We start from the raw sequence: 11,121 nt of genomic DNA on the forward strand, positions 1-11,121 counted from the left end.
TATTGACCATATCCTTTGCTAAGGCAGTCTCTTGACTTATAATCGCTATAGAAGTCCACAGTCTGTTGGAGGCAGAGCCACCCTTTGTTAGGTACTCCTAGGGTATATAATAAAGGAAGCCAGTAAGCAGCACTCTTCAGTTCCTCTTCTTTGACCCCTGAATTGCTTGAGTTCCTGCCCTAACTTCCTCTTGTGATGAACTGTAAGCTGGAACCTAAAACAATGCTTTAATTTTTCAAAGCAGCTTTAGATAATGGTGTTTCATCACAGCAATGGAGAAGAAATTAAGACAGCAGACTAATGAATTTTAATCACAGACTAAGAAAGGTTCATGAATTTTAGTTGCATCACTAGAGTTACCCTTTGGTTTTTTACATATTATATTGAAAGTTTTTAACTGTCATCCTTATATGGAACACGCTAACTTTTTGAACATTTGTCACAGAAACACAGTGAGATGGGATGGCTTCTTGATGGTTCTGGGTTCCTAGGGGAAGCCAATGAAGAATGAAGAAAGAAGAGAGAAAGACAGAGAGATGCCAATTTAGCTCAGATGTAGAGAAATAGCCTAGTATTTGGAAGGTACTGACTTATGTCTCCAACAAGACTTATACAGGCTCAAATGCCAACACACACATGTGCATTCATCCACTCCAAAAGAGAAGAGAAAACAAGACTTCCTTTGAACATGTAAAGAGTATCAGAAGCTCATTGAAGCTTTTCATTGATTACTCTTCATATTATTACTATCAGAAGGACCATGCTCCCAGAATCCCCTACCTACAGATGTGTGGACTTCACTGTGTACAGATATCATGTTTTATTCCCTTATTTTAAAGGAGCAACTTTTACCTCACATGGAAATTGAGTAAAAAATATGGAGCTTTCCACTCACACAGTTCCTTCTTTTAGGATCATCTTTATTAGTGTGGGCCTGTGTTATAAGTGATATTTCTGTAGTGGTGCACTGAACACCCTTCCCAGTGGCCATACATTCCTGTTTCTTTCTTGAAAGATTCACAGTGTTGCCGATGTGTCGGTAAGAGTTTAGAAAACAATACATGCTATGCATCTGTAGCTCTGTAAAGCACTTTCTCTAAGACGGCCTAGTTAAGTCTCCACCATAAAATAATTTAAAATAGACAAAAGATTCTGATCTTGTTGTTCGGTTACATGCAGCTTGCCCTCATCTGTTTCTAAGACGAGTATCTCAAGAAAATTATTTGTTGAGTTCTTGGGGATGAGATTATAGAAAACACAGATGAAACATATTTGAAGTTTCACATGACAATGCCATTTTACCCAGCAGCATCTCTCAAAATAGGCAGATGACCCCAAAGATCAGTGAAATATATCCAAAGGCAGTTGTGGATAAACAGGGAAGAAACCAAATGTCACATGATAGATTTGTGCTCGCCAATTTGGTGAAGAAGTCAATGTAACTGAAACACACAACAGACCGCCTGACAAGACTTTACAGATACAATATTAATGTCCGGTGGATCTGTGTACTCATTACATATCTGTCAATTACAAGCCATGGTTTCCTCTGAGAAGCTGATTCTGTGCTCCTAGAATGGTCTTTAACAAGGGGAAAGGTTCGTTTTCCATATGACAAGTACCACCTGACAACACTCTAGCTCTCCAGCTTTTGCCAAGGTGCAGTCGAAGAAATATCACATTCTTATATTTTTGTTAGGGAGCCTAGCCTTTAAGGGTTGAACCATCTCTCCAGCCTATCAACAGCAAATTCTTGCAGCCATTTGTTGCCCACTTGTGTGTTTATACAGAACTCTGTAATTGAAGTCCTTAATATAAGACTAATTTCCCTACTATCTAATTTCTTTTCAAAATGATGACATCCATTGCCTCTGAAACTGTATTACAGCATCCTGCCTAGACACATAGCAAAAGTCACAGAACTTGCTAACAATTTTCATGAATATGTTCTGACCAAAGTAAAGTTTATCACCAAACAGCCAGAATAATATGTAATAGTTGTCTAACACTGCTGTAATGAATGGATAACAGCCTAGAGGCACAGGAATTCATTAGTTTAGATGACTTAAGTTTGGGGTTTCCAAAGGACTCACATGGAGCCACCAGTAGTCTACTGGAGACTTTCCCTGTTTTGGCCGCTAGAGGGCACGACTTCCCTTACCTTGACCTTTTTTAAGGCCTCAATTGTCAAAGTATCTTGTCAAAGGGGGTCGACAAAGGCAGCAAAGATTACTTGTCAGTTCACCTAATATTGCTCAGCTGCCCTTTATTTATGGACGATTCACTTCTGCAAACAATCTGTACTTGTAATGGTTATCCTTGGTTGCCAACTAAACCACATTTGGAATTAACTAAATACTAAAATCGAGTGAGCAACTCTTCCATATGTTTTGCATAAGATCAATTAGGCAGGTCAACTTGAAACAGAAAATCTTGAGGGAGGAAGACACAAACATTTATCCTGGATCGAGGCCCAAAAACACACAATTTTAATGCAGATATTGCGGCTGGGAGACACACCCTAAATTGGACACACCTTCTGCTGGAAGCATAGAAAAGGACATGGAGGAAGGAAGCAGTTGCACCCTGCCTGCTTGCCATCATCACCTTGCCACAAGACAATTCTTTCAGTGGCATTACAGAATACTTGTTATAATTCCAGCACATACTGTAGAACAGGAGACACATCAAAACTTCTGCACTGACTAAGCGCTGTATTCTTGGACTTTCTCTTAACAACTAGCCATTATGGGATTAGCAGGACTGCATCCTGTAGGGAGAAACCCTGATTAAGAGGTACCTATCTTCTATATTAGCAGTAAGCTTCATAGCTAATGTGATATCTCTTACCAGAGGATTGAGACACTCGGAATAGAAAAAAGAACCTGTATGAATTTGGGCAGCTTAGAAAGTTGGATGCAAGATATAAAAGCCATCCTGGAAAACATGATCTCTGAAATGCATGACATGAATAGTTTATGTAAAGAATTTGAGGATATTAAGTCTGGCCATGCTACATTTCTAACACAGGGAGAACAAACTCATGGATGAACAGAACCCAAAATTTGTAGGAAGAGGAGCTGACCAAGAGTAGCGATTCTATTGGCCCCCCGAATGTAGGTGTGGGTCGAGAGGCTAGAAGTCTATGGGGTATCTGGCAGTGGAACCAGTATTTTCCCAAAGCATACAAATGGACTTTGGAGCCCATTCCCTACGAAGGAATACTCTCCCAGCCTAGATACAATGGAATAGCCTAAGTCCTGCCCCTAAAGATGTAACAGATATTGATGGTCCCCTATGGGAGAACTCACCCTCCATCAGGAGGACATGATGTATAGTTGGGAAGGATGGAGGGGGAGGATGGCAGAGAGAGAGAACTGGGATTTGTATGTTAAATACGATTTTTTAATTTAAATAAAAATTAATTTTACAGAAGAAACAAAAAAATGACTAGTGAGTCTAAGTCCCATTCAAGGGCTACATCAAACAGCAATAATAAAAACACTTCCTCTTCTTTTTGTTTCTGTTTCTATTGGTTCATTCATGTTAGTTAACTGTCACAAACAAATCTCAGTGTTTCCCAAAATAATATACAACCAAAGGAAAAGTAGCCAGGAAGGTCTATTTATTTCTATAAACTGCATGTGACATGACAGAAAGCCAGCTACCAAGCAAACAGTGTCAGGTCTTTGTCCTTAACACAATGGGGAGCTTGGCTGTTCCTTAATTTCTGAGGTTCAATCCCAAACTCTACACTTGTAGACTAATTTGGAAAGTTGGAATGGGGAAAAGAGACTAAAGGGATTGAGTGAAAGGGGGACAAGTGAGGAACAGATACCAGCCCATTAGTCTGTTTGCACAAAGTACTGAATTCTCAATAGAGAGGGGAAGAAAGAAAAGCAAAACCAATATAATCACAAATCTTTTTCCCAACATCTAAAACCAGAATCATCTTTGTAGATCTCCCAAAGTTTTGCTAATGCCTGATTTCTCTGTAACCCTAAAATGTCTCCCTCTATTATGGTATCTCCTTTTTTGTTTTCTTCTATTCTTCCCCCAACTCAATTTTCTGCTCCTTCATGTCCTACTCACCAACCTCTTCTCTCCTTCTCATTCTCCTAGATCCCTCCCACTTCCTCCCATGCTCCCAATTTGCTCATAAAACATCAGAGTATTGGACATGGTTGCACCCAGTGGAAGGAAACCTTGGTCCCTTATCCACAAGGAGAGGCTTAGACCCAATCTTCACCCAATAGAAGAGGGGATGCAAAGAAGACAATATAAAAACAAATTCAACAACAGAAAAGCAATATGACAGCACCAGAGTCTAGGGACTCCACACTAACAAGACGTGAATATCCAAACACAGATGAAGCAGAAGAGAATGGCCGTAAAAACAACTTCATGAAAATGATAGAAGCCCTCATAGAGAATATGGGAAAATTCCTTAATGAAATTGAAGAAAAAAACAAACCATAAACACAAGAAACCAAGAATTCTCTTAAAGAAAGCCAAGAAAAATAATCAAACATATGAAGGACATAGTCCAAACATGAAAAATTTAATGCAGACAATAAGCAAAACAAAGGCTGTGGTAAAATAGATGAACTATAGATGAAAGTATAACCACAGAATAAAACACATGGAAGAGAGAATCTCAGGCATTGAAGATACACTAAGAAAAATAGACTCATGGATCAAAGAAAATGCTTAGGCAACAATCGCTAACACAAAATATCCAGGAAATATGGGACAACTTGAAAAGGCCAAACCTAAAAATAATAGGGATAGAAGAAAGTGAAAAGACCCAACTCAAAATGCAAAAACACATTCAACTATATCATAGAAGAAAACTTTCCCAACCTAAAGAAAGATATGCCAATGAAAGTACAAGAAATCTACAGCACACCTAAAACAGTGAAAACAAAAGTTCCATTGCCACATAATAATTAAAACTCCAAACACACAGAACATAGAAACAATATAAATAGCAAATAAGGAAAAACATCAAGTAACATATAAAGGTAAACCTATTAGAATTATACTTGACTTTTCCATGGAAACATTGAAAGTCAGTAGGCCCTGGATAGATATTCTACCAACACTAAGAGACCCCGGATGCCAACCCAGATAAATGTACCCAGCAGAATTTTCAACAAATACAGATGCAGAAAACAAGATATTCCATGATATAAACATATTAAACAATACATACCCACTAATTTAGTCCTAAGAATGTTTTGGAAGGAAAACTCCAACCCAAGGCAGTTAACTACAACCAGAAAAACATAGGCAAGAGATAATCCCAGCTTACCAACAGCCAAAAGATAAATGGGGTAGAAATCCACACACAATTCCAAACCAACAACAAATCCAAAGCAAAATAGAATGAACAATCAATGTTCATTCATATCCCTCAATATTAATGGTATTTACTCACCTATAAAAAGCACAAGCTAACAGAAAAGCTCTTGAGAATAGAGTGGCCCTGAGAATTCTGTCTAAAATTCCACAACCAAACAGAGCTCGATGGACACAATTGGATACTTCAAACAGAAACACCATGGAATCCACAAACTGAATGTGAAATTTTTATTCACGTCATTTTGCTTTTGGTTAACAGAGAAGGATACAGCCATAGACACAAGAGGAGGACTTCAATCCTCCGGAACTCCAGTTACAGATGTTTGAGAATTCACCCATGGATGCAGATAGTTGAACTCAAGAACTGTTCCTCTTTAGGAGCAACAATTGCTTTGGCCAACTGAGTCAACCCTCCAGTACCCACACACTGAGTTTGCAAAAAAGCTGTCTCCTTTCTCTTCTCTGTCTCTTGTAAGCAAACATGCATGTCTGTTTCATCCTTGGCTCTCAATCCTTCATCATATAATCTGCTCAGTCTTGTCCAGACATGTTCCTCCAAAGAAACCCTCATTTAGAGGGGCATTAAAGACTGAGCCCCCATGCTGTCTTTCCCCAGATACTCTGTATACACTAATGATGTACTGTAGTCTACACAGGTGGCCTGGGAACAAGGCTGGCTGCTGCTTGTGGAATACACCTGTAGGTCCCAGCTGAGAGGATCCTATGATTGCTTGAAGCGTTTGGAAGGAGGCCCAAGAAAAGAGCTGTGATCAGATGCCAAGGAGCTGAATGCTTCAGCCAACAAATGGGGATGGGAGCCCACCATTTTCTTCCAGCATGAGGTCTCAGAAACCTCAGAAGCATGAGCTGTAATGAAATCCAGTGCCTTGGTTTTCAACTGCTCTGCACTGTGGAGGTCAGCTAGGATGAGCGTGTGGGCCGCATTCTCCACAGAGAGGTCCCTGCAGAGGACATCCTCACACATGACCTTCAAACGCTCCAGGCCATACTTGTCAGCAGCTGCCAGAACAGCATCTGCAATGTCGTGGAGGTCTGGTGCCTTCCCGGAGTAAATGAATTCCATCATTGCCTTGAAAACATGCGGTTCCAGATCAAGGATCTCAACGCTGTTTGTTCTGCTCTCCTCCATGTCATGTTCAAACATAGCTCTGAAAACTGGAGAGCGAGCTGCTAAGATGGCCTTGTGAGCTCGGAATTCTTTGCCAGCTACCAGTAGGCTGCAATCTGTGAACAGAGAAATCTCCCACAGCTGTCCTAGCTCATCTGCCATCGTGCTCCTGGGAACCTGGATACCTGGCACCGTGCTGTCCTCGGAGTTGATGAAGGAGTCTTGGACTGACAGGTCCACATCGCATAAGACAGTGAGTTCATTGTCTGGGAGAAGCCAAGACTCCAGACTCAAGAGCAGATCTCGATGGATGAACTTTGTGAATCCCCAGTGTTGATTTGGCGTGAACTTGAAGAATCTTGGGCTTATCATACCTTGAGTTTTCTCTCCGTCGACACTCGCGATCGAAAACTGGAACCTTGCCCACACTGGGCTCCTTGGGCAGCTGTGCAATGTTAGGTGAACTGACAAGTAATCTTTGCTGTCTTCGTCGATCCCGTTTTTCCGTACTTTCAAACACCATTTGTCGTTGACACTGGATCCAGATGAGAAGGTTGGACTTTTAATGGCTTCCCCTACTTCCTGAAGCAGGAATCTGAAGTTGCTTATGGTCCAACTGTAGGAAAATTTCTGCACACTGATCTCTGTGTAGCCCCATCGTTCGGCTGCACCGTCTTCTGTCATATCTACTGTGGTGGTTTGAAAGTTAATCTGGATCCAAAATGAAGAAATAGGACTTTTTCTTCTTCAACCTGGTGTCACAATTGCAGAGATCTGTAAAAGGAAAACAAATCCTGAGAGACTCATATTGGGGTTCAAGCTTCAAGCTGAAGGTCAGCGAGGCAAAGCAGCCAAGCCACTAGCTCTTGCCTCCTCAACAGGCTCCATGAGCTCTTAATAAACATCACACTGCTGCCTCTCCTCACCTTAACTGGAGATAAACATAGGACTGACTACTGAAGACCCTACTCCTAATTTTATACACTCTAGTGCTGGGATAATGGGCATAAGCTCTGTTACTCCTTTAATTTGGTTTAATCTCATGTAGCACTGTGGGTACTTGAACACAAAGAGAACCATCTGCCTTTGTCTCCTGAGTCCTCAGAAGAAAGGTGTCTGTGTGGCATCTCTGGGTAACTAATATGGGTGCTTTCCTATTTTCATCTCCAGTGCCTTCAGAAATTGTAAGCTATATCTGTACTACCACTGATAGTGTTTAGTCTTTTATTTCTGTTTTCCCCTCTGTTCCCACTTCTTTGGGCTGGAAACTTGGATATCTCTCTGAAACTTTCTATCAAGATTTCAAAATTAGTTTCATAGAAGAGAGTTTAGGCTACTATGGAAAGTTGCATCACTCGGATTTCTTTTCTAGATTGAATCTTAGGTCAACAGGTAACTATTTTGACAATTTTACTCAAATGTTGAATCATATGGAACATCTTATACACTTGTATCCAACAGTGTTTTACTAGGGTTCTCTAGAGCAACAGAATATATCGAATGGACCTCTCTGCGTGAAGAAAGGAAATTCACTAGAATGACTTAGGGCTGCATTCCTGTCAATCCCACAACGTCAGCTGTGAAGGAAAAGTATAAGAATCCAGTACTTACTCAGTCCAGGAGGTTGTATGTGTCTGGTGATCTTCAGTAGATGCTGAAACTCAAATAAGTATTCTCTAATGGCAGTGAAGTGATGGAGTTGCTGAAAGGTTAGTGCAAGCCGTCAGAGTGCTGCAGCTTCCTTCTTGCATGTCTTTTATATGCTTCCAGGAGAAGGTGTATCCCAATTAGGGTATGTCTCCTAGCCTAAGATCTGGATTAAAGCTGTGTGTGTTCAGGCCTGGTGCTTCTGTTCTTATGCTTGTGTTTTCTTCAAATTCAGTATTTCAAATGGATCTCCTACTCTAACTCATGCAAAACTTTCCCCACCATTATGCCATCCATTTTAGGATTTTTCGGTTAATTCCAGGAGTGGTCTATTTGGGAAGCAAGTATAAACATGACAAGTGCATTTTGCCTGACTGGATTATTCTTCTATAAATAAAGAAATGACTTCGTTTCCTACACAGTTGTTATTTACTCTTCTCATGTTGTTAAATATTCCTACCGCCCCACTGTGGTGGCATATACCTTTAATCCCAGCACTTAGGAGTCACAGGTAGGCATTTCTCTGTTAGTTCAAGGACAGCTTGGTATCCAGAGATAGTTGTACAGTCTCCAGAGCTGTTACACAGAAATTCTTGTTTGTGAAAAAAGTAATCTTACCATGAGCATGATCCGGGAAGAGGATTTTTTTTCTGTCAGTGTTCACAATATGGAGCTCAGGATGGAAGAATCCATTTATGGTGGGCATTCATCAGGGTCAAGCAGGATCCTGTGAAAATGGCTGTCACATTTTCTATCTTTCATTCTATCCAAACTCACTTTCCTTTGGATGGCTCCACCAAATTTCACTGGTGGTCTTGCCCTTCCTCTTCTGTTAAATCTCCTTGAACACAAATTCTGATCCACTTAAGTGTGTGCTCTCAGAAGTCCCTAAAGACCACTCATTTTGCTCGTGCTGGTTGCCAGAACAAAGGTTCTCATTACCTCATAATTTTCATCCCTCACTTGTAAGTCTGTCTTCTTCAATCTTTGACCTCCCAGGCTTACTCTGCTAGACTTAAAATTGTAAAAGCATTCTGGTTTGCAAGAGGTTCTCAATATATTCAACAGATACTGAACTACCTCTTCCTTCAAATATGGGGTCTTGAAATTAACAAATATAATCCCTTCAAAGGAATGTTTTCTGAGATGGAATAGCTATTACCCTGACTCTGAATCCAGCTAGTGAAAAATCGACTATGCTATTGAATTACCACCTCCTATAATTCTGCCAAAGTAAAAAAAAAAAGTAAAAATAAACAATCAAAACCAATTGATTGAATTATCTTCTACTGACAGATAAGTAGTGTTGTAGCCAGATTTACAGAGAGTCAGATTGGGAATGGCTGTGCTGATTCAATCAATGAACCTATTTCCTTGTAGTCTAGGCTCAGAGATACTCTCCAAGATAAGATAACTGGAGAGACTGGACAAGTACAGAGAATTTTGATAAACACGCCACAGAAGGAAACCCATCTAAATCCCCTCCCTCCATCGTTTCTGTTGAATATAGTCTGCATTACATGGAAACTAGAATAATTTCTCACTTTAGGGACCAAAAAATAAGCATGGAAGTTCTGCATTTGAACAGGACAGAATCTCCCACTCCACAAGGGAATATACGACCTACTGAGACTCAATGTAAGTGATTGACAGGAGAAGGATTTAGGATATTCATTGACGACTCTCATAGATGGGGCTGAAATACTTTTTCTAGGCATGATCATCTGAGAGGCAGGGAAAAGACAACCACTACAGTTTGTTGGAGTCATCTGGGGAGTGTGGTTCTGGATAGTATATAGGGTAGGAAAGAGGAGAGCCACCATAAGGACTTCCTGGCTCTGCTTCACTCTCACAATTTATGGGATCTCTATCTGATGTCTAGGGAGCATTTACAGATCACATTTGAAGGAAAACCATCCCAAATTCCCTTCTTCAGTAACTTGAATATATTCTGTGTCCTTTCATAGCCAGAATACTGGCTCCCTTGTAAACCTAGCACAGTAAGCCTACAAGTTCAAAGTTAAAGGACAGAACCCAATGTGATGGATTAAAATTATGACGTAATGAGAAGCTGAATTTGGCAGTCAGCATGATGGAATAGATGTATTCAGGATCTTCTCATCGCACACTCTTAAGGAAGAGTGTTTCCAAGGAGGATTAACCCAGAAGGATGGGCAAGACCATCAATGAAATTTGGTGGAGTCATTCCTGGGACTCTGATTATGGAATACAAGACAGGACAAATTTCTATTAAAAATGTTTCCAGCCTGGCTCTGCTTCCTGTCACCGTATAGGAGTTATTCCACCCTGATCTCCTTATTTTGAACACTGAGACCCCTGAGGGTCAAGAAGCAGCTCTTCCTTATCCAAGTTAATTGGACGAATTTTTTTCAAGACAAGGTCTTTCTGTGTAACTGGTATGGATGTCCTGCTACTACCTCTATAGACCTGAGTGGCCTGGATTTCACAGAGATCTGCCTGCCTGTGCCTCCAAGTGATTGGATTAAAAGCTTGGAACACTGCCACCAGTCTTGGAGGAATTCTTATAACAATATGAGAGGAGAAAGTAACAACTGTGTAGGAAAGAACACCATCCCTTTATTTATGGAAGATTCACTCCAGCAAACAAACTGCACTTGTAATGGTTATTCTTGGTTGCCAACTAAACCCCAATCGGGATTAACTAAATATTTAAATGGAGTGAGCAGCTCTTCCATATGTTTTGCATAATATCAAGTAGGCAGGTCAACTTAAAACAGAAAATCTTGAGGTAGGAAGACAGAAACATTTACCCTGGATCTCGAGGCCCAAAGACACACAAATTTAATCCAGATCTTGAGGCTGGGAGACACACCCTAAATTTGGACACACCTTCTGCTGGAAGCATATAACAGCACCTGAAGGAGGGAAGCAGTTTCACCCTGCCTGCTTGCCATCACCTTGCCACAACCCAATTCTTTCAGTGGCATTACAGAATACTT

At 40.6% G+C, this 11,121-nt stretch overlaps 1 protein-coding gene across 1 annotated transcript; it reads right to left on the bottom strand.

Annotated features, from left to right (window-relative positions):
- Window positions 1-6,085: 6,085 nt before the first annotated feature.
- LOC100772901 (speckle-type POZ protein-like) lies at window positions 6,086-7,177 on the bottom strand. Its single transcript, XM_035438924.1, has one exon. It carries the CDS (start codon window positions 7,175-7,177, stop codon window positions 6,086-6,088), a length of 1,092 nt encoding a protein of 363 aa, XP_035294815.1.
- Window positions 7,178-11,121: the final 3,944 nt, after the last annotated feature.

This window comes from Cricetulus griseus, chromosome 2 (genome assembly GCF_003668045.3).
Source record: "Cricetulus griseus strain 17A/GY chromosome 2, alternate assembly CriGri-PICRH-1.0, whole genome shotgun sequence".
NCBI lineage: Eukaryota > Metazoa > Chordata > Mammalia > Rodentia > Cricetidae > Cricetulus > Cricetulus griseus.